The sequence below is a fragment of the Emys orbicularis genome, chromosome 2 (assembly GCF_028017835.1).
Source record: "Emys orbicularis isolate rEmyOrb1 chromosome 2, rEmyOrb1.hap1, whole genome shotgun sequence".
Taxonomy (NCBI): Eukaryota; Metazoa; Chordata; order Testudines; family Emydidae; genus Emys; species Emys orbicularis.
In genome coordinates, this window is record NC_088684.1 from 47,918,731 (window position 1) to 47,944,024 (window position 25,294).

Genomic DNA, 25,294 nt, shown 5'->3' on the forward strand with positions numbered 1-25,294 from the left:
AATTCATCCTAGAAAACTTAAGGAACTAGCTGACACAATCTCAAAAACACTAGCAGTTATCTTTGAGAACTCCTGAGGATGGGTGAGGTCCCTGAGGACTGGAGAAGGGTATATATAGTATCGATATTTAAAAAGGGGAACAGAGAGCACATGGGGAATTATGCACCAGTCAGCCTAATTTCAATACCTGAAAAGATAATGGAACAAATTATTAAACTATCAGCTTGTCAGCACCAAGAAGCTAACAGAGTTATAAGTAAGGTTAAGATTTTGTCACGATTATTTTTTGTAAAAGTCATGGACAGGGCACGGGCAATAAACAAAAATTCACAGGAGCCCATGACCTGTCTGTGATTTTACTAAAAATAATTGGTGGGCAGGGCGGGGGGGTGGGGGGTGGAGGTGAATGACAGCTGGAGCTCCATGGCTGTAGACTGACAGCTCGAACCCCACCGCCCTTGTGGGGGGCACAGCCCCTGCTCCAGCCATGGGGGGAGAGGGGTGTACAGCCCCAGCTCTGGCCACAGCTGAAGCTGCATGGAAAGGGTGCACAGCTCGGGCTCCAGCCCCGACTGCAGCCACGGGGCAGGGGCACATAGTCCCATCTCCAGGCATGGCGGCAGCTGTGGGGGTGAGGGGAGGAGGACAGTGCACAGCCCCGGCTCTGGTCCTGGCTTCAGACCCTGACAGCTGAAGCCAAAGAAATCCCAGAGGTCCGTTAATGTCACAGAATCCGTGACTGCCGTGACCTCCATGATTAAATCGTATCCTTAGTTATAAGCAACAGTCTGCATGGACTTCTCAAGAACAAATCATGCCAAACCAACCTAATTCCCTTCTTTGCCTGACCTAGTGGGTTCGGGGAAAGCTATAGATGTGATATATCTTGATTTTAGTAAGGCTTTTGACACAGTCCTACATGACGTTCTCATAAGCTAACTAGGTGAATGGCATCTAGATGAAATTACTATAAGGTGGGTGCACAACTGCTTGAAAGACCATACTCAAAGTGTAATTATCAATGGTTTTCTGTCAGACTGGGAGGGCATATCCAGTGAGGTCCTGCAGGGATCATCTTGAGTCCAGAACTATTCAATATTTTCATTAATGACTTGGATAATGGAGTGGGGACTATGCAGATGACACCAAGCTGGGAGAATTTGCAAGCACTTTGGAGGACAGGATTGGCCTGGCCTTGACAAATTGGAGAATTGGTTTGAATTCAACAAAATCAAATTCAGTAAAGACAAGTGCAAAGTACTTCACGTAGGAAGGAAAAATCACATGCCCAACTAGAAGGGGGAATAACTGGCTAGTTATTATTATATTATTACTATATTATAATAATAATAATAATAATTAATGGAGATATCCCATCTCCTAGAACTGGAAGGGACCTTGAAAGGTCATCAAGTCCAGCCCCCTGCCTTCACTAGCAGGACCAAGTACTGATTTTTGCCCCAGATCCCCAAGTGGCCCCCTCAAGGATTGAACTCACAACCCTGGGTTTAGCAGGCCAATGCTCAAACCACTGAGCTATCCCTCCCCCCATATATATATAGTATATTATTATACTATATATTACTACATTAGTATAGTTGTTATTATTCTAACTGGGTATATTAACAAGACGCAGGAGGTAATTGTCCCATACTTCTCGGCACTTATGAGGCCTCAGCACTGTGTCCAATTCTGGGAGCCACACTTTGGGAAAGATGTGGACAAACTGGTGGGAGTCCAGCAGAAAGCAACAAAAATGATAAAAGGTTTTAGAAAACCTGATCTTTGAGGAAAGGTTAAAAAAACTAGGCATGTTTAGTCTCAAGAAAAAAAAAATGAAGGGGGACCTGATAGTCTTCAAATATGTTAAGTGTTTTTATAAAGAGAATGGTGATCAATTGTTCCCCATACCCACTGAAGATAGGAGAAGAAGCAATGGGCTTAATCTGCAGCAAGGGAGATTTAGGAAAAGCTTTCTGACTATAATGGTAGTTAAGCTCTGGAATAGGTTTCCAAGGGAGGTTGTGGGAGCCCCATCTTTGAAAGTTTGTAAAAACAACTTGAACAAACCCCTGTCAGGGATGGTCTGGGTTTACTTGGTTCTGCCACAGTTCGGGGGCTGGACTAGATGACTTGTTGACTCCCCTTTCAGACTTATATTTCTATGATTTTATGATTCTATAATAGCTCCATATATCATGAAGATATTTAACGTCAAGTGTTCATATTGTCATAGGTACTTAGAATAAGGTTTATTTTTACATGGCAGTAATAGACAATATTTGAAAAACTGAAGGTGCTATCAACTTGATACTTAGAAATATTTCTTATTCATTCTAATTTGTGTGCGTGTATGTGTGTGTGTTGGGTGTTTTTTGTTGTTGTTGTTTTTGCTATGTTGTTTTGAAAACCAGTCTTGCATCTTGATTGGATTCAGAGGTGAAAGTAACTCCAAAGACTTCCTGGTACGGGAGCCAGCGCCTTGGGTGGAAGAGGTGGGGCTGGGGGGATCAGCATCCCCCAGCCAGCCCTTCCATGCCCCTGGCCCGTGCCGCCCGAGGCTCCAGCGGCCTTTTAAATCACCGGCCCCGGGGCAACTGCCCCTTTTGTCACTCCCAACCCTCCCCCGTCGGCGGCCCTGCTGGTAGGGACTGTACCGGCAGGGCCGCTGATGGCGGGGTGCAGCAATGTTAAAGCGCTGCCGTGGCAAAGGACCCTTCTTAAAGCTGCGGCAGCACTTTAACGTCGCTGTCCCTTTTGCCTCTGACATCTCTTTTTGCCCTTACGTCTCACATTTACTCTGGCTCTGTTGGTGGTGGTGTTGCTACAAGAAGCCAGACACTAGGGGCAGTTAACACTACTACTTTACACAAGTAGTCTCATTGATTTCAGTGTGTCTGTTTGCATGAATGAAGTTTGCAGAATTAGGGTTTAAGTCTCTATTTTAAAAAGAAAGCTCATGAAGAGTAATTTTTTGAGTGGATGGGGGGTTGGGGGGGGGGGGAGATAATTAAACAATAGATAGTCCTGATCGTGCAATATACTTTGTGGTGGAATTGCAGAATTAGGGCCCATATTTGTAGTTTTCAGCAAGGCTGCAATAATTGCAGAGATCAGCATTTCTAATTATTCTCAGCTCTTTGCAATAAAAATGGAATGTTGCTATGCAGAGGGAAAGACTTTAAAAAGTGAAATCAGTTCACACATCTCTGATTTCTTTTGTGGATTTTCAAAAATACACAAACAAAACGTGAGCTTGCCCTGTTTGTTTTCTAGTAAATAACACTGTCTGAGTTAATCAAGGAGTGATATGCAACAAGTCAATTCAATGACTTTAATCTTTTCTTTTTACTAAGTGAAAATACTGCATATTATTGTATTATCGAGACCTACTTAAAATAAAAAGCTCTAATTTTTATATAACCACTTACTTCTGTAAACAGATCACACAGTGAGGAATCTATTAAGACCCCACTGTAAAATATATACATAGAGGTAGCATCCTGGTTTGAGAGAGATAATGGAACACCCACCTCTTTCTTTATCTTCCTAATTATTTCACTTAGGATGATTCAGAAATGGACACCATGTACAGGATCATCAGCAGGGGCCTGACTGTAAGCAGTTGGGAGACTAAAATTCTCTGCAGGACTTGTCCTAAATAGGTAGTATACAGTTTATGAAGTTTACCACTTATGGCACCAATATTTTCCTTTTGAGCTCAAGCCTACTTCCCCAATGCAAATGCTTTTATTCAGTCTCATTATAGGATTCAATTAGAATTTGAAATAGCATGCAAGCTAGCCATGACTATCAAGACTTGTGTTTAGTAATGTGTTTTTGCACTGTGTACTCTTTACAAGGCTATTTGAACAATGATTAATACCGTCATTTGAATCCATAAAAGAATCACCACATCTCTTTCATCATACAGTGATAATAATTCTTCATTTGTTTAAAAGAAAAAAGTCTACTGCTATTCTAGTGTTCCCCTTATGTTTCATTTTCATATGCTGGCTCTTGATTTTTTGGTAAAATCTGAATCCACTAACATGTCATTCGGTGTCTAGGATTCTGTATTTGTATTACTTTATTGGTCATATTGTTCTAAATCATTTCCTCTTTTTGTTTCCATAGGAAATGATCTGTTTTTAGTTGCAGTGCATGAACTGGGGCATGCTCTAGGCTTGGAGCATTCCAATGACCCCACTGCAATCATGGCTCCGTTTTACCAGTATATGGAAACAGACAACTTCAAACTACCTAGTGATGATTTACAGGGCATTCAGAAGATATATGGTATGTCATTTTTTTAATTACACATATTAGTTTGCTTAAGAACATATTTGAGGATATATATATATATATATATATGCTCTGTCAGCTGTAGTCCCAGAGGCCTTGATTTCTTGCTGTGAGAAAGCCATGGATTTTGATGAAGCTTTCTTATTTAGTCCCACACTATTTACAACTTGCATCTAAATCTGCACTCAGCTGGAATGGTAATCTTAAATATTTAAACTGCTAGTAAAGAATATCTATAAAGGGATCCCAAACTATTAAAATATTAAGAAATGCAGGCCTTAACCATAACTGGCTCATTTCCAAAGTTCTCAATATATCAGTTATAAAACTGTGCAGTTCCCTGGGTAAAGCAGTTTTGTGGTCGCAGCACCTCCCCTCTTCCCCCCATTCTTATTGCAATAAATATAGCAAATTGATTTCAAAAGCTTGATATTAACAACCCAAGGTTTTGCACAATATAGCGGGGGGAGGGGGTGTCCTGTTCTTTAAAATGTATATCATATTTGGTTATTGTGGCCTAAAATGAAAGAAAGAACCACTGTAAATAATTTCTCATGTTATTGTATTCAGTCAAAGAAAGCAACATAATTGGAAAGAAAAAAAGCAATTTACTCATTGCAGGTTTAAGGTAACTCTGACTTCCACAGGACTGTCTCTGACATTTCCACAGGCAACTTTTTTAATACATAAGTTTTAAAAAGCTTGACATACACAGTTAACCATTAAAGAATCTGCTTTTGCTAAATTAATGGAGCATTTACATTCTTACAATGAAAAATCTGTTCTATCTGTATGTTAATGCCAAGTGACTGGTAGATATCATTTGCATTTGCAAACGATGTCATTTAAGTTCACTAATTTGTTTTGCATTCATTAGTTTTCCAATTTAAATGTCTAAGTGGTAAGTGTTCTCTCAGGGTTAAACTGACTTTTAACAAGGTCACATTTCTTGCTGATCTTTTTCTGTTAGGAAAGCCGGATGAGTTCGTACAGAATAATGGTGCACCTCTGATTAGATACCAAATACATCTATGCTAAATATTATATTATTAAGTGATGTTATACTCTGGATGTTCCAGAAAGAAGACAAAGTGATTGTCTAGTTAAAATGTATTGTATGTGGTTAACTGAAAGGAGGTTGTTTCTCATGAACTCATAAGTTGGTAGTCTAGACAAGGACATTTTGCCCATATACTAAATAATAAACTCTAACAGCTGTATGCTAATGAACTTTATTACTCCTGGGAAGTGATGCCTGACATCACTACCAAATTGCATGTGGAAACTTTGGTTTGGATTTAGAATCATTCAGATATTAGCTACTGCAAATTAATTCCTTTGCTGCCTGTGCTAAAATCAAAAGGTGATTTGGACTGAATGTCTGAAAAAAATCTTACCCAATGAAAGTAACTGTGTTGATCTACACTATTCATCACAGCCTAATTAACTGTAAATTATGAATGCCATGCTCCTTAAAATTATGAAGGAAATAAATGTCTTATTAAATTTCACTGATGGTAGTTCGGGTTGCCTTAAATATTCAATCAGTAAACATTTATCCTAGTTAATTTACTTTCTTTGATCAAGTACTAGACATTCAGATTTCATTTATGTTAGATTTAGTTTTGTCTCAGGTTGCTCCTTAACCTACTATCATACAGATGAATTAAAGCAGACTGTTTTGTCACATACAAATAGACACTGCAGTTAAACTGATCTAGATAGATAGCTACATACAATGGGCAGACTTTAAAAGTTTGTCCTACTTCCACAGGTCCTACAGAGATGTCCTATATTTAAAATGGAAAATATCACTAGACCCAATAATATCTCTAGAACTGGAATGAAGTTTCTTAGCCTGCCCATTACACATACGGGTTTTTAACAGCATGAATCTAGAATGACCATATTACTTACAAATAGCAAAACTATGAATGGACTAATCAGATCATCCTAAATGAGTGCCATTAAAACCTTTATATTGCACCACATCATGATTTATTCAGTATATGTCAAATAGTTTACAGCACAGATATTTTAGAAATGTTACACAGAGGGTTTTCATTATTATTATTTTGCACTATTTTTAAGTTTGGACAACCTTTTCAATCCATCCGCCTGTAAAATCTAATGTCAGGGTTGCCATGAGTCCAACTGTACAGGATTCATAGGGGAAAATATTAACAATGGATTTCAAACATTTCTTTAAAAAAAATCTAAATATGTTTTCTGTATACATAAGTGCCTAAACTTTAAAGCCCAGTCTCAAGTCCTTCCATGGCTAGAAAGGTGCTTTGTGTCACGCTGGGAGCTGGGAAAATATCCTTTCCTGTGACCTTCTCTTTGTATCCCTGATGGTTCAAACCTATCACTAGTGCAGAACTCAGTTTTACCAGACTGCCAATTTAGGCCAGTATAGTTGGAGGGGTAGGGAGAGAAATTCCACCTCTGCGGTTAAGAAGGAAATATTTTGGAGTCTGGTTGATTTATAAAACAAAGAGGCAGCTACAGAAGCAGCTCAGAAGCATAGAATATTAGAAGTAGTTCAAGAAAAGACAGATTAGTGGGAAGAGAGCAGGTTAATGAGTCAAAGGTGCATAATAAATGCAATGTATCACATACCTGTGTCATTTATCACATCACCACCACATGTGCTGTCTGTGTGGATGGGTGGATGGATGTAGTTATTAGAATATTCAAAAACATGGGTTGGTGGTGGAATTATTACATGCTGTTAGGACAAATTTCCCACATTTTACATAACCAATGAAAGTTTTGTTCTCACCAAAGCAGTTCCATAAGCTGTTGTTCAAGCACAAATTGTTTACCATGTGTAATCTTAAATTTTGGTGGATTTTGTGGTCTGTAAGCTTGTTGGGGAATAAAGGAGGAAGGTATCAGAATTCCAGCAGTCATTTTTTTCTTCATAAGTACCTTGACTTTATGGATCCAAAGCACACGTTGTTATACTCTATCTTCACAGATCAGAATTTGGAAAGAGCATGTTACGCCAACTAAGCCATTCCTCTGCCAATGCAGGAGTATTCTTTGGGGTATATTTTTGTAGAGCTGTCTGCAGTGCGATTTACAGTGATCTAAATTTAATGTCCTGCTGCTAACATTTTTAAGGTCCACCTGACAAGATCCCACCACCAACAAGACCTCTGCCAACAGTGCCCCCGCATCGTTCTGTCCCTCCAGCAGACCCTCGGAAGAATGACAGGCAGCCTAAACCGCCTCGTCCGCCCACTGCTGACAAACCTTCCTATCCTGGAGCCAAACCAAACATCTGTGATGGGAACTTCAACACTCTAGCTATTCTTCGCAGGGAAATGTTTGTTTTCAAGGTAGGACGCTGCGAATTTTTTAGTGTTACATCAAGTGTCTACATTTCTACTTTTTTCAGGAAACAAGCTTTCATTCATCATGACTCCACTTTCCCAGCCCTCTCACAGTTAGAAAGTTCAAGAAAAGAAACTAAAGAATAAACATACAAATGGCTTAAATGTCTAGCAGAGCATTGCTGTAATGTTCTATTTTTGGAATACATTCATGTCAGCAGAAGCTATAATGCCTCAAAATTTAAGGGTAAGTAAATGCAGCATCTTATGCAGAGATTAAAAAAACAGCATAATTCAAGGCATGAATAGAAGCTGATAGGAATGATTTTGTTGGGAACTTAGCCACTTCCAGGCACATTGCAATTATTGTGTCTTCAGCACACACTTCTTTACAAGGACCCTGTAATTTAACTTTATAATTAGATCAATCATTTATAAGGGATGTTTGTCATTGTGTAATGGTTGCTTTGATACATGTTTGAGTAAAGGTCTTTGCTGTAAGAACTTCCTTGCAGATGTTTTATTGTTTATTTCAATTAATCATTTTGTCTGGAGCTGCATATATATGGTGCATCTCACACCAACTGGACTAGCCTTTTGATGGAGAGGCTTCACTAACGGTTCAAAGACAACAAATCTAAGCAAAGCCATTTGTTAGAAGAATGATCTAGCAGAGCACCTTGTATAATTTCCAAATTGTATTGCAGGCTACAGAAATAACAGAATCATTATTCAATCTTTTAAGTAAATTAATTTGCTGACAGTTATTGTTGTGCAAATTACCTATTGCTTATTGCTGGCAATGTTAATGTAATATATTATCTTGGAATCCACAGAGATGTCCCAAATTTGGCTGAACAATGGACTAGGTGGGATTTTTGTTGTGTAAATATATGTCACAATTCTTTTTGATTTCAAAATTATACCTAGTGAGAACAGGTGTTTTCCTCCATGAAGTTTTTCTTCCAAGTCCTAGGGGAAAACATTAGCAACAGGATTAATTTGTCCTATCAGATTGACCTTCTGGTCCATAAATCCAATATTTTGCCATAGCCTTTGTCTGCTTTTCTTCTGTGCCCTGTCTTTGCAGAGATTGATAGAATACTTGACACATTTTCCCCTTATGTACCCTCTCCAAAGAACCTTTTATCAGTACTCAACAGACCTTGAATTGCTTTAAGACTTCTTTAAAAATAATTTACTTTTTTGCTGATTATTTTATGTTAATTAATTCAAATTATTGGGTTCTCTTCACAAGCAAAGGGCAAGAGATGAATTATTTTTCCATAAAAGACTGAGGAGTTTGTCAGTCCTTCTGAAAAAGGGAAATAACCTATCATTTGAATATTTGGCTTCTCTTCAAACTTTGTGTGCCTTTCTTTTGGAAGTGCTGTACCATCAATCTTTGTGAATAAAACAAAAAGGTTAAGGAAGAATCTAATTTTCTGAAATACATTAAACAGGATATTAAAATACTTACTTCATCTCATATCATCCATCTCAAGAACAACAGAACATACTCTCATTTATTGTAGACATAAGTCAATAAATACTGACATGATCTACCACTAATACAAAATTGCCTGTCTACCTAAGCCTGTACTTTCAGACAAATAGATTCAACGTAATTCCTAACTAATTTTTTTCCTTTATATGTGAAAATAAAAGTTGTAGCAGTTAAGAGAAAATCATTTTAATTCGGTTTCACTTACTATCTTAAAATCTTTTATTTACCATACATTATGAACAACAAATCTGGTTTTATGTTTCAGTAATAAGCAGATTTCCATTCACGCAGAGTACATAGGTTCATATTTGGGGCCTGACTTTCCACAATGTATATGCAATTCCAGGACTTTTTACCAGCACAATGACACATGTAATATGCATAATTGTGCTTGCAAATTGCCAGTTAATTATCCAAATAAAAAAAAATATTTATTTTGTATTTAAATTTATAATTGTGCTTGCAAATTGCCAGTTAATTATCCAGTTGGTCATTGGCAAACTAAAATACTCATTTTTTTTTATGTACTCTCAGAATTGCTTATACAAATTGGATACACTTCGGAAAATTTGGCCTTGATTGTTAGAAAGTGAAAAATAGAACTGAGATGTAAAAGGAAACAGTCTGAGATTCACGGTGTATTTTCATAGGAAACTACAAGCAATATTAATTTCAAGGAAACAGTTTTTTTGTACAGTTCAGCTACTAGGATGTACTCAAGGGCATCAGAGTTTTTTGTTCAAGTTCATGATCTTTGTTTGCAGTTTTTAAGACCATCTTAGAAACATCCGTTTCTAGTTGGATATTTCCAGAGTGAAAGTTAATAAAGCTATTTTTAAGAGAAAAGTACAATTTAAAGATTTTTTCTCATCCCTTTTAATTGAGTTTTCTCACTACTTTTACAATATAACCATTCTGCCAACTAACCATATTTGATAGATTTGTACAGTTTTTAAAAGATGATTTCAAATAAGAGGAAGAGCTGCCCCTGCTCTGACTCAAACTATAAATACCAGAGCACAGCAGCTCACTTGTTTAAGACTTCCCACAGATTAGCAAGTGTACTTAATTTTGTGGATGAACCTTTTGAGCAACAGTGTTTAGATTTCTAGGGAGAGCAAATTACCATTCTTCAAATACACTGCAATTAGAGCCACATAAGTGTATTGTTCCAAAAGGATATCTCCTCAAAACACTGGGGAATCCCCTTGCCCTTAGAATACCCCTGCCAGTTCTGTCACGTGGGGGGGAAGTTTGCTATTGAGAAAAAAGGAAAATCATGTTTTAGCTAAAGGAAGTATAGGAATAACATTTGTAGTTGGCTTGAAATTTGCAGGAGATCAGACTAGATGATCACGATGGTCTCGTCTGACGTTAAAGTCTATGAGTCTATAGATGAAATTTTCAATAAGGTTAAGGACAAAGTCGATTTCTAACTTGTGGGGGTTGCTTAATCATGCTTGAAGAGCTACAAACAACAAATGGGATAGCAGAATTTTTGAGCGCCAACAGTTTTTATCCAGAAGCTCCTGTTAGCCCCCACAATTATGCTGACTAGGATGAGTGTTTAGCTTTCACTCTTACTTTCATGTTTTCTTTCAGCTAATTTCCCCTCCCTATTTAGTTATGCCTCCCACAGGGATGTAGCAAATGGCTGAAAAACAAAAGAAAACAAACTGGTACTTCTCTCATGGGGAAGCTATGCAACTTGTCATGCCATTGTCCCTCTGCCTTTAATGCAGAATCTCTCTGTCACTGTGTATAGCACTCTGTATCTGTATTTCACAGTCTCATCTGCTCCTCAGTCTCAGCAGAAAGAATCTTCTGACAGTCAGTACATCTGGGGCTATCTGCTTCATTGAAAGGAACTTCATTTTCTCAAATCATTTGGCAAGATCCATTATGCAGGTGGTTATTTTATAAATTTCCTTCACTTCCCCTGTTCTATATCATTCATTCTGCTTTTTCAGTCTTCTGAAGCAGAGAGGCAGAGTTTAAAGCTAGTCCAGTATTTCTGATCTGTGGGATCAATGATGATCAATCACTTCAGACAAACTATTTCATAGTTAAAAAATGTTTAATGGCTATACCATTTCATTGCTTCCCAAGGGTTCCAGATGGAGCCATCCCAGTCATTTTTTCTAACTATTACTCAGGGGAATTTCACGTCTTTTGATTTATTCGACACCATGGTTATTCCTTACCAACAAGAGTGCCTACCAGCTCTGCCTCCATCATCCTCATCCTCATTGTCAGTACTGTGCTTGTTGGCCTCTTCTCAGTTGCATGAGTTTTCACAAAATCCCTGGCCTTTGTAGCAGCTCCACCTAGAAATTATCTTCTGAAATTTCAATGCGGTGGATGGTAGAAAATGGATTTTAGGCAGGACTAAATGGGCTGTGGTTTATGAGCTTATAATACCTCCTTCACAACTTGTAGAAATATGTTGTGTGACTCTTCACATCCTGAGAAACATTGAAAAAAAAGTATTTATAAAGTACAAACAATATTATGCTTGGTTTTCTGGCAATTAAGTGGTAACTGTCATTACCCCTTGACATTAGTCTAGACCGCAGTTGTATTCACATAAAACTATATGGATGTAATTAAAATTCCATTTCAGAATTATGTATTTACATAGAGTACCCTATTAAACACAAATAAATAAAAAGAAAATCTGTCTTCCAATCTGTGGTAAACAAGTGAGGAATTCTGAAAGAAATCTGCCATGAATTATAGGCTTTGGTATTTTTTGGTAGTAGCAGGAAAGAAAAGAGTATAGGGGTGAGGAAACGAATATTAAACAGAAGAGACAAAGAAACAACAGCAATATGAGAGTGGACCTGACTTTATGTGAGAGTGGATATTTTTACAAAGGTCTCCAGGGTTGCCTGTGTAACTGTTTTGTGTCACGTGGCATTGTGAATGTCTGGACTGTCAATGGCAGCCTGAGAAGGTTCAGCAGAGCACACTTTGGGTTCCAGAAGGGAAAAACACTGAATATTTCAGCCATGAAAGAGTGAGAGCAAGAGGTCAGGATTAGTTAAAGCTGTAGACAGCAGACTCCTGTACCCTACTTTTCATTTTATTATATTGGAAAGAACACTCTGGTGGGATTCATCATTCCTTAGCTCAGTAGTGAAGAGGACAGCTGTAATTCAAGTTACCCCAGCTTCAATGACATTGAGGAAGTGAAGGGCAAAACAAAACTCAGCAGGGACCTTAGCCTTCAGTACATCTAAAGTAGGCAACCATTGGAAATTAAGAGACAAGGGATGTGCCAGAAATATTGGCATCAGAATAAATGGTAAGGGATCCAGGAAACAGAAGAATAGGGTGGGACTGCATTGGAATAATGATAGACAGTAATTAATAGTAATAATACTTATCACTTAAATAGGTTTTTTTTATTTGAAGGTCTCACACCACTACCAGTATTACTCAAGTCTTTCAACACACATGTGAGACAGATAAGGGATTAAGTGATCACCCTGCCCAGAAACAAAGCTGTAGGCCAGGAAATGTGGGAGTATCCCATATCCAACTTCAGGGGGATTTACCTGAGTTATCTTTGGCCAGAACAATGAGGTTAAACCCCTACTCTTTGTTTTTTTTAAGTTTCATAGGATATTCACACAAGTGGCCAGGAGTTCAGTTTTATGTATCTATGAGAGATGGCAACTCTAGCAATACCATGCCAGGTCACACTTTAGATTAATGTTCTATTTATAAAACATTTTAAAAGGACTCATAAATGGTTAATAGATGTTATAAGAATGTCACCGTTAAGAATGTATGTGTTATAGATGTTTATAATCAACTTATTAACCTGTTGGACTCATTAACAATCTATTACAATTGATTAATCATGTATTAAAACATCTATTTATCATTTATTAACCCTTTATAAGATATTTATAAATGTAAACTTAACATGAACTGTGAACCTGTGTCTTCTAACACCATGATGAAACATTGGTTTAATTCTGTCTCACAAGGAAGAGTATCACCTACAAAGGCAGTGAAACCACTTCCAGCGGCAGTAGCAACAGTGAGAAGATCATAGGAAGATTTATTGAGAAACTGAAAGGGCCCACAATTTATGCCTCTGTGGAGTACATTAACAAGGCATAGGACAGACCCTGTAAAAACGTTCACACTTAAGTCGTTCCACTGAACTTAATGGAATTACTGAAGTGCTTAAAGAAACTCATATGTGTAAATGTTTGAAGGATTGGGGCTATTGTCCCTAAAAGTCTTGTGAGTTAAAAATATGTATTGGTGTTAAACATGCACATTAGCAAGGCCTTGTTTCTTATTTAGTTTGAAGCTAATAAACCTCACTGAAGCAAATATCTGAGAATAGATCTTTATAGAATGTAACCCAAAATACCAGAAATTTATCATTTTCATAGAGTTCCTTTTTTATGATTATTTTTGTGGACGGGCTGAGGGGGTCCTCTTTCCCATACTCACTTTATCCTTGGGAGCACAGGAATACAGAAGGGCCCATTTTTTATGTATTCCAAGGATTTATGCACCTGAAAAAAATAAGCATTGAAAATCAGAAATAATAAAGACGTAAAATCCAGAAGCCATAACTATAACTCCAGAATAAAGCAAGTTACAGGATGCAAATTCCAGACTCAAGCTAGTGCAAAAAAAAAAAAAAAAAAAAGGTACATGTTATAAAGGTACATGTAGTTAGAATTGTTCTCATTGCCAGTCATTGGTCATGTCTATTTTTTTTTCTCCATTTCTCAAAGGGCCAGATCCAAAGCCTACTTAAATCAGTGGAGATACTCCTGTTGACTTCAGAGGGCTTTGGAATTAGAAGAATTAGAAAAGAGATTAAAATACAGACTAACTGATTTACATTACAGGCTTGATCCTGCAACCACCACTCATATGAGTCATTCAGATAAGCAACTGATGGGCCTAATCACCTGACTAGAAGTTGCAGAATCAGTCCCTTACTTTTTTCTTCATCCTTTTACAGCTCTCTACTAGAATACAGTAATTAGCTAGCATAATTTATTCTTCAGTGACCCTCCTACTTCCACAAAACTGGTGAAATTAACGAACAAACAACATTTCTAGTTGAATACAGATCAAATTTAGAGGACAAAAGATATTACATCCTTTGGAACCTGCCTTCTTTTAGGGGCCTAAGGGAAAGGTTTTTTTCAAATCTTTTAACTGAGTGAACTGATTAAAAATATTTGGTTGGCAGGAAAACAAAAAAGTGCAGCCTTGACAAAAAAATAATTACAAAATCTCACAGCAAGGAATAATCTAAAGTTACACTTAGACATATCTTCAATTTTGTACCACCAGCAAGTGTTATCTTGTAGTATTAACAATACATTGTAATTGGGGCTACAGTCTAATGGAACCAAAGGGAATAATTGCAAAAACACTTCAAGCACAAGGCTTAATTAAAATTTCTTGTTCTACAAAATCATGGCCTTTCAACTAATTTAGGTAAACATTTTGGGAAACAATTGGAATTGCTTGTAATATAAGCTTTATCCAACAGTGGTATTAATTGTTCTGAAAATATTTGTGTAACGTCAACTAAAGCTCTATATTCTAAACATTTTCATTTTTTGTATTTGCTCTTTATTGGGGTGGAGGGGGCTTTTCAATGTGTTAGGCAATTGACAGTGCAGGTATTGTTCAATAGGGTTGAAAAGAGACTCGGTTAATTTATTCCTCTGAATTATTTGTTTTCCTCTCCAGTCTCTCTCCTTTTGGAAGGATTTGGTGTCGCAAATGGTAACTTAGAGCAATATTTATATGTTTGTTTTTCAAATGTTAAGTGTTATTACAAATCCTATTGCCTCATAGAAGAGAAACTTTATATATATTCACCAAAATGCTAGTGGTATGTGTGTGGTTTAAACGTTTTTGAAGCTTCATCCGGTTGGAAAATTGGTACCTTATGGATGGGGTAATCAAAAATACATGGTACCAATGATATGGACGCATAACCTTTCTGGAGAGCTGTGCAGAGCTGCTAGGTGAAATCCTGGCCCCGTTGAAGTCAATGACAAAACTTCCATTAACTTTACGGGAGCTGGATTGCACCCATTGTTTGTGAACACGTTTAGTGTGACTGGAGCAAACACCGTTTTGAACAACGTGTATTATGTAAAATAAAACTCAGTTTTTTGCATGGAATTTCTATGTTAAAACAAAAGCCAAGCAATGTCAAGCATTGAAAAATTAGGAAATGCCAGTTTTATGGTTGCCACACAACCTTAATTCTGTTCCCCATTGGTGTCTAGCCTGTGTAGTCAACTGGTCATGGGACTTGTGTAAATGATTGGATGCATATAAACAAGGAGGCTTTCTTCCCCAGTGAGGTCTGGGGGAACTCCTTCTCCATGTGGTAGCCCCTGAGGGGAATGGGATTCTCGGGCCATGTGCCGAGTGCAGTGGTGTGGTTGGAGAGAGTTAAACCTGGCCCAACCTGGCTCTTTCTCCCACCCTCAATGCTCCAGGTATTCTAGCAGCTCTCAAGCATTCTCAGTAAATTGTGCGATGGTGGGAGTGCTGCTGGTGCTGCTTTGAAAGTGGCGTGGGCCCAGCTCTTTAGAATGCTTGTGTTCAATTATTGTTTTGAAATGCTACCAGCTCTATGTATAATTACATATAATTTATAATATGAAGTACTTTGGTTCCAATGGTTGAACAAACTTTAAGTGTTTTCATGAAATAGCCAATGTAGTTGGATGGTGGTACAATATCTTTTGCAAAGCCAGCCAAACAACAGAATTAGGAACATGCAAACTTTATATATGCCGTTCTGCTGTCATCTTTGATGATATCATCACTGCTGCTAATATAAGAACACAGACATAAACAAAGCAGAAACATTTATTTATTTATTTGCATTCATAAAGGTATCACCCGGTGTTCTGGTTGATAGATAAAAAATACAAAAAACAAACAAAAACTTTTAACATTGTTTCTAGGTGTCTGGTTGGGTTTGCAAAGAAACCACTATTTTATTTTGCTGACTATGATGAGCTAGATTTTCAGAAGTTTTTAAAGAATCCCACAGCTTTTCAGCTGGTTCAGTACTAGCCCAAACTTTATCAATTAGCTGTTGAATCTGTATTTTTTCTGGTCAACCACCATACAATGTTGTTCCAAATCATCCTGCACTGAATTCCATGCTCTCATGTATGGCTGGATGAACCCATGCCATTTAGATGACTAACCTTTTTTGTTTTACAGATAAAGTGTGTGTGTGTGTGAGAGAGAGAGAGAGAGAGAACTGCTCTTAGCATTCTTTATTAATATATTTTGGATATATTGTATATTTAATTATTGTTGTCTATCAAACCATCAAATCTAGCCATTGTTATTATGTAATTTGAAGAGCATACCTATTGTGAGCCCTCAGATAGCTAACTAGGTCAATGCAAAGGGTACAACTGCAGCTTTGTTCAGAGCTGTATTTGATGTGGAATTCTGCTTGGTACTGTTTTCCGTTTGTGACACGTACTATGTGGTTTCAATCAGATTATATGGTGTCCTTGGAAATTGCTGGCCTCCACTGAGCTCTGTTGCTTGCCCCTTTTTCCCAGTTGGAGATATTGCACAGCTTTCAGTTGTCCTTCAAAGTCTTTGAATGGTTTCTTCTGGCATTCTTGTGAGTGTTGTGTCAGCCCAGTTATTTTCACAAATATTCAATATATATTTAGATATACAGATATGTACGTATTTGTGTATATAGTTAAATATGAAACTCCTATTAACATCAGTAATATATTACATGAACATTTACATTAATAGCACATAATAATAAGTATAACAGCAATGTCTAGGCTGAAAAGGCCGTTGCATAGAAAATAGTGAACATTGCCTTACCTGCATTTGTGAAAGTATATTTCCGAGTGCCCCTTCCATAGTGTGCCATGAATGTCTCAATAACCAGATATCTTTTCTATGTATAACTTGCTGAAATCAAGGCCATTCTATAACAGCTGGATTTACCACTTTCCCCAATGTCCTCCAGTAGGAGTTTGAGCAGGGATAAGCAGCTTTGAGCTCCAGCTGGGTTCAAAGTGAGTTCTGCCAGTGAAGGCTGGCTGGGACATTGTCAGTTTTTCTCCCTGATATCTTTGCCCAGCCTGCCATACTAGCTAAATCAGAATGATGGCGGTTTGCTTTACCTGTCTGCCCATATCATTTGTTTCACTTGTAGTGTGGTGCTTTACCTCCGGCATGAGAGATGAGCCTGCTACTTTCTTTAACTATTATTACAAATGTCTCTGAGTCATAACCCTCTCTGTGATGACTCAGACACATTTGCAAGTCAAGTAGGCCTGAGGAGTGCAAACCTGTTCTATGTTTATATGAGCTTGTGTCTGTTACTTGGTCAAAGTCATTTTTTTCAAATATAAAGACTGATTTACAGTGGCACATAGGCTGTGGGCCTGGGTGGCAAAAGGTTCACCCAAAGAGTGGGAGAAGACATGCACCGCAACATAAGCTGTTTCACCAATGGTCCTAGACCCAGCTGGGGAAATTCAGAAAGTAGTCTTTTCACCCAAGAAAGAGCTGTGATAAATGAAAGTTAATGTTCATGTGACACATTACTGGTGCAGGGTTTGCTGCAACAAACGGATGGAAGGAACGCAGTGGAGCAGACCTTCTGATTCTCCAGAGGGTTGACAGTATGCCTTAGTTGGCAGCACTCTCTTTTTTGACCAGAAAGAAGGTTTCTGTTATAGGCCCTTTACTAATATGAGCCCTGCCAGTGCAGAGTAGTTCTAGGAAAAGTTGTGCAATTAGGGGCTGTGTATCTTTGAAAGCTTTTTTATGCTGATGTCCTTCTATCTTTTCTTTTCCTATCTTTATCTTTTCTGCACAGGTTTTCAAATCCTTTCGACACTTTTCATCGAGAGAGAAGGATAATCTCAGTATCCTGGCTAATCTTTTTCTCCCTAAAGAGGTTGTAATGTACTGTTTTATTTGAAGAAAGTACAACATAGGATATCAAATTTGATTTGTGGAATGAAGGCCTAATTTATGAGACGAGAGTAATGACAGTAGGATTTATCTAGTTTTGAGATACGATTAAGAGGCAACATGATCGTTGTATTTAAACCAGCAATTAACTTGAAGGTCTGAATCTAGTGTATGCTCAACGCACCTCTGGTGGCTTCATCACTGAATTCGGTCTGCTGGTTAGATCATTAGCTTCCCCAGCTTGGGCCAGGTACTGATGGGGAGTGCAACATGAACACTGATCTGTACCTCCCCTCCCTCTCCCCCCCCGCAGGCCTGACTGAGATTATAGGATAAACTAGATCTCCCAGAAAGCTCCCCTGGAGGGGGATGTGATGGCACAAGGGGTCTGTACTCCATCAGCACCCAAAAATGGGAGGTGCAGATTGGGGAGAGGATAAGGCCAGATTGGCCAAGGGCTGGAACAGATTCAGCACATAGCCCAGGAAGTTTGAAGAGCAGATCTCATATGGAGCCATAGCCACAGATTAAAGCTGTCTTCCCCTGGTGGAACCCCAAAGGGTGGCGGTCTAAACACCACCCTGTTTCCCACTGAGGTGGTTGGGAACAGATGGGTCCATTTCACAACACTCTTTACCAGCAAAGCCCAATAAAAAGGTGAAAAAGGTGTACACCAGAGGTATGTATATAACTGATCCGAGGAGGTGGTTTCTATAATGGTGAATACAGGTGAAATGGGCGTCCTTTTGAAATGGTGAAGGAAAATAAGAATATTTGTAAACAAAAATTGAATAACTTCATTTGACTTGACTGATTAAGAGTGTACAAGCTAGCCTGATAATATGGAGCAGCTGATCCCTTTGAGGATCCATGACGGTCATTTATGCAGTACATGCTTTTTCACCAGAAGGGATGAAGGGGGTTTTGTATGTTTCCCTCGACGGGTACAGCTTTGGAAAGTGTTTTAAAATACTTTGATTATGAAATTCAGAGCATAAATTTGAATTCTGTTCTACAAACTACTGATATTCATAGACAAGCCAGTCTAGTCCATCTTGGGTAAATTAAATACTGTAAGAGATAATCCAGATAAATTGTATTCTCCTGGAGTGAAAATTTAACCAAATTGCTAAAGGAAAAAAAGGTGTTAAATTAAAAATCTTCCTAAAAATTATAAAAGAAAGAAAAATTTCTAGTGAAGAAAATGGATGAAAATAGTGAATTTCTTGAAAATAGGATAATAGACACAGTGACACAAAAAGAAACTCCAAATAGTGAAAGAGTAACTTCAAAAATCAAAGAACACGTGACCAGACAATACTGGGAGTTTACTGAAAATGCTAAAGACTTTTTACCAACTTTTTTATCCTGATACTTTCATAAGATTCCTCGGAGCTATTGTAGCCAATCATTTGTAGTAGCTAACACAGATCATTATTTACTCAAAATTGATATTTAATAATTAATAACTGTACTTAAAATTGATCATCATTTCATAATTCTTGTGCCCAGTGGCCTGGCTTCTCACTCCTATTCTCCTACTTGAAATTGTTGGCCATGAAGCAGGTGAGAAGATGCTCTAGGCAGGCTACTCCACCATCCTATAGAAATTAAGTGGCAGTGATAGTCTTTTTGTAGTATTTGTTTTTTAATCATTCTCTGGAATTCAACAGGTAATTACTTTGTTGTAAGGAATTCTATAGGAAGTTTTTAAAAAAATCTGTGGATAGGAGATTATTCTCTGTTATATTATAAAGGGGTTTACATTCATTGTAGTTGCATCCTATTGATTTCATCTGTGTTAAACTACATAGAGCTTTTCCGTATAGAGTAACCTTCAGTCCCACCCCCACGTCACACTCGCATGCATGAGAACAGCTGCACAGCATTAGATCCTCTAGCTCTACCCTATATGCTGCCATTCAGTGAGCTCCCAGACCCCTGCTGCCTGCTTCATTGTGTATTGCTCACAGGCAAAAGTTTCAAATATTGGCTCTTACATAGCATCTTCATGTACATATGCAAAACCTCCCACAAGAGATGCAGTTTCACAGAGAGATATTATTTAGGTGTCCTGTTACCCATTTTATGCCCATTTGCAAGCTTCGTGCTTAAACAAGTTGTGGCTTCATCATAGGCATCACTGTTAAATTATATTGGCCCTCAATATATTTTATACTTTAGTAGGGCCCTTTGTTCAAGACCAGGATAAAGTTTTCCCATTTTAATTGAGGAAGTGTTATATATTTCTAGTATAGATGTGCCCAGTTCGGCCACCTTTCCTCATGTTGAATGCCATGTTACTTGAGGAATAGTCCCAGGTAATTCCATGAAATCATGAACATGTATGTGTATAGGTGGCAGAACTGGGCTCAGCGAAATTTGCAGCATCTCTTATGTAAAAAGACAATCACTGTGTTTGGAAATAAACAGTCAACTCCTCTGAAAACTTCTGATATTCATGTTGATGAAGTGTTGTATCTTGTACTGTAGGTGAATGGGCCATTATCTACGGAGCCTTAGAGGAAATGGGAACATTCCAGAGACTCCTTGCTGCTAGTCTAGATATTTCTGCCTTCAGTGTGTCTCCGTTGTGTCTGTCTGGTTGTTCATGTTGAATGGTCAGCGTGGGGCAATTGAAGCATTTTATTGAGATTTAGTCATTTAAATTATTTGAAAAACCCAAGGGTTTAAATGTTTAATTACATTGTGGGGATGGAGAACACACACAACAAGCTAGTTACTAAAAATAGAAGAGCGATTTACATAGCTGGCAAAAATAAAACTTGGTGGGATGATTCTCACAACTGGGACATTACTGATACCAACGTGGTAAGTAGAGAAGTGATAGCACTGGTGAGTACAGTCTCTGGCTGTAGGAGGTCTGTAATATTGTCAGACCCCAGAAACTAAGCAGTTAGGCTGAGTGAGTTCTTGTAGGCAAGACCTTTTGGGAAGAGCCAGGTGTTGTTGGAAGTACTGTTGATGATGCAGTAGGTGACAATCTTCTGAATCAGGATTGAACCAGCATTTTGCTGGGGCCCATTGTACTGCTGAAGGTGCTGACTTTCAAATAAGATGCAAAATCTAGTAGCACCTGCCCAAAGAAAGAAGCTGTGGCATGTTTTGCAGGTATTCTGCATAACAAATATCCCCTGGAAGTTTCAGCTGGATATAGCACTTTTACTTTCTCTCCTAAAATATTTTGTAATATTGCTGGGAGGCCTGCATATCAGTGATCAGTGAAAATATTTCTACTACAGTTTGTAAAACACTTCGAAATCTTTTTGGATAAAAAGTGCTAGAGTGTATAAATGTGATAGATACAGTCTATGTAGAAAAAATAACCAGCAAGGATAGGTGGAAATGTGTCAAAAATATTTACAGAAGCTGAGATACAATTTGATAATGAAGATATCAGCTAAATATTTTGAGTAACATACAAGGAATTTAAAACAAAGGATGAATTACAATGGGCATTGTTGTAGATTCCAGGTCTGGAACAAAGGGAGAATAAAATATTCCAGGATTACTTATTAAGGAGCACACCCCTCAGAACATGTTCCTAAATGAATTAATGGCAAGTAAAAAAATCTAAGTAGAGTTGATTGATTAATTTAGTAGAAAATAATGAGTGATGTACCCTTTTACTTTAGAAGTGTTTGGATTATGATACATTTCTCTGGAAATATGCCACTGTTAAAAACATTAATTTCTCTGACATTCCTGTATGAAAAGTGCTGGGAACATTTTTCTTAAAAAAAAAAAAAAAGATTTTGAATGACCTCTTCTGGATGTTGTTCTAAGCATAGGACGTGATTTTTCAGATTTATTATGCACATTACTTTGTGTATCTAATTTATACATCTAAATACCCAATGTGAACAGGCAACTCAGGTATCTGTGCACACTTACAGCCAATCAGATGCCCAAATTTCCATATGCATCAGCAAATATGCAAATTGCACAGAGTACTTTATTGTATACATTAGGCACAGCTAACGGAGTCTCATGGTACCATGTGCCTAATTTAGAAAATATGCTTTGTTATATACAACATATTTGACAAAAGTAAAATCTCACACCCAAAATCCAATCTCTTATTCTGAAAAGATTATTTGTGTGATATCCTTTTAATCTTGCTGATTCTCAACAAAATGAAAAAAAATGAACTGAACAAATAATCTTGTCTTGCAGATGTGACACGTGTACAAACAAAAGATGAAATATGGAATTTTTTCTAAATATGTGTGGGTGTGCTGTGAGCTTAGTTGAAGAATTACATATTTCCTGAATATTTTGTTTGCCAGAAGCTTTACAGTCCTCTGTGTATTATATATAAATATAGGTGTCCTAGATGAAGCGTGCATGATAATATACATTTAGGGATTGCCATATGGTAGAAAATATATTAGGATGGTTCATTCTGAATGTAAATGAAATAGAAATTTCTGATCGCTTTCCATTGGATCAGAACCCACTGTTACAGGTGTGAAGAGTGCTATAGTAAAAATCCCCTGTTAACTGCAATAACTCGCATCCCAAGAATTTTAAATTCCAAACACAAACACAAAAAAGCAAGAACTTTTGAAAATCTATGATTGGCATGTATAGCAGCTGATGGACAAATGTTTACTCCCCCAGCTAGTGCTAAAAATACTGTCCATACAGATTTTATAAGATGTCCACATCATAGGCTCATCTAATAATACTCAGTAATTATTATCCTAAAATTAGTAGTAGTATTTCCTTTCCCAACCACAGGGTCTAAAGGAGAGGGAGATCAGTTTTCCTGGGGTAGGCCTGTCTCCTGCAGCAGGTGTTCTCCACCAGGCAGAAGCCCTGGATAGCATAGAACAAGAAGAGTATTTGGAGTAGGGAAACCTAGCATTTTGGTATCCATTGGGGTATGGTCAGTTTCACTATTTCCCCTGTGAAGTCAATTGGTCAGTTTTTGTTTATTCACACAGTTACAAGTGCTTCCTGGTCTTTGCAGCTGCTGAGGTTATTCCCTATTTCTAAATGGAAGGAGTACTCCGGGAGTGGAGTCTTTGTGTCTGCTCAGCCCAATAAACATATAGTCCAGGGGTCGGCAACCTTTCAGAAGTGGTGTGCCGAGTCTTCATTTATTCACTCTAATTTAAGGTTTCATGTGCCACTAATACATTTTAATGTTTTTAGAAGGTCTCTTTCTATAAGTCTATAATATATAACTAAACTATTGTTGTATGTAAAGTAAATAAGGTTTTTAAAATGTTTAAGAAGCTTCATTTAAAAATCAGAGCCCCCCGGACCGGTGGCCAGGACCCGGGCAGTGTGAGTGCCACTGAAAATCAGCTCATGTGCCGCCTTCGGCACGCGTGTCATAGGTTGCCTACCCCTGCTATAGTACTTGCCAGGTATGCTCATGGAAAAGTCATAATACAACATGGGTTTCTCCTCAGTTAATTATATGTCACTCACCCATTAAAGGATCTGAAAAGATTTGTAACAGAATCTAAAGATAGTGGGGAAAGGATGGAGCACTTACATGCACCAGACAAGCAATTTGAAGTATGGAATGGAGCAAAAACTTTTGGGAGGCTGTGCTAATTATGCCATAACATAGCAGGCACCTAGTTACAATATAATTTCCTATAGTCACATGCTCATTTCCAAAACTTTCATCTCAGGGCTGAAATTTTCTGAACTCAATCTCTACTTGACGTCAGGGCCGGATTTCCAATAAGACATAGGGGCACGGCCTTCTAGGGGCGCCTGAAAGTTAAAAGTTGGCTGAAAGTTTCATTTTCTACGGAAAACACAAAGGCAGCTGTAGCCAGTGTGGGGGGAAGGAAGGGAGGAGGTCTGAAGATGCTGTGCCTAGGGGCGTGTAGATCCAGCCCTGCTTGACGGTGTTTGTTTGTTTAGAAAAATACGAATAGATAAACAATTTATAAAACTGTTATTTAAAAAAAAAACCTCTGCTGACCAGAAGCCAGATCTGGAGTTGGCATGCAGGACCCATCTGCAGTCTTGCACAGCTTTCATACTAGGGAAGGTTATGGATAGTTTTAGTGGGGCTGAGCTCCTGGCCATTTGGGCTAAAAAGCAGGCCGACTTGCTGATATCCAGTGAGTCTTCAATATCCCTAGGGCTTCGTTCTAATGATTGTCCCAACTTTTCCTAAATCTCTTACACACTGCTGAAGGCTAAGCACCCTGAGTGAGAGAAAATTACAGAAGGAGGCGAGTGATGCAGGGGAGAAAGCCAAATAAAAACAAAGAAAACAACCTGATGAGGTGAAATAATGAGGTGGGATAGAGAACCAATGGAGAAAGCAGTGAGGAAGAACCAGAAAAGTGATGAAGAGAGAACCAGCAAGCGAGGAGAGAGGACCAAAGAGGGGTGGGGAAAGAAAGGGACACAGAGGCAAGGAGAGGGACAACACAGAATGCAGGGCACAGGGAATTGCACAGAATAGAGATGAGATACTGTTCTGGAAAGAACAACGGCCCACATTTTAATGAAGAAAATAAGAGGCAGAAGGACAGAAAATAAATAAAAGGGGAGCAGGAAGCAGAGAACACGATGGTGAAAGGAATGTACAACCATGTATTTTGGACCCAATATTGTATATCACTAGAAGTGGAAAAACTGGAATGTGACTAGCACAATGTTTTATTGCAATTACTGTAAAAGAGGTTTCTAGGGAATTGTTAAAATTATGGCTAATTGAGCATTCTTTAAAACTTGCTGTATACAGAAGGCTCTCATGTTGAAACTTCAGTAATATTGTCTTCTATTACATCCTCGTCTTCCTGGCTTACAAAATAGAAATCAGCTATTCAGACTTCAGATGACCAGGAGTGTGTACTACCATAATGCCTCTTTTGGAGCTTAAAAAAGAGATGTATACAAGAGATTTAAAATGCAAAAAAAACCCGTTTCTTTTGTACTTAAAAAGAAGCAGGCAGCCAAAGTGGAGATGGATTACCACATTCCTTTCACAAAAAGCTTCACTTGTTCAGATTTTCCCTAGTCTTTGAACCCTGCTTTCCTTATCTCAGTTGCTCATTTTTAAACCATATGTCTCTACAATTGCTCTCAAGAACACTATACATGTCCAGGTTAAGCAGTGAGAAAGAATTTTGTATATATTTCAAATGTGCTAAGG

At 38.0% G+C, this 25,294-nt stretch overlaps 1 protein-coding gene across 1 annotated transcript in view; it reads left to right on the top strand.

The window, feature by feature from the left end:
- The window catches only part of MMP16 (matrix metallopeptidase 16), a 241,528-nt gene that overhangs the window by 175,283 nt on the left and 40,951 nt on the right, over positions 1-25,294 (top strand). Inside the window, exons 5-6 of the mRNA XM_065398847.1 lie at positions 4,138-4,299; positions 7,435-7,652. Coding sequence (XP_065254919.1) covers positions 4,138-4,299; positions 7,435-7,652 — 380 coding nt within the window. The remainder of the gene's footprint in view (positions 1-4,137; positions 4,300-7,434; positions 7,653-25,294) is intronic.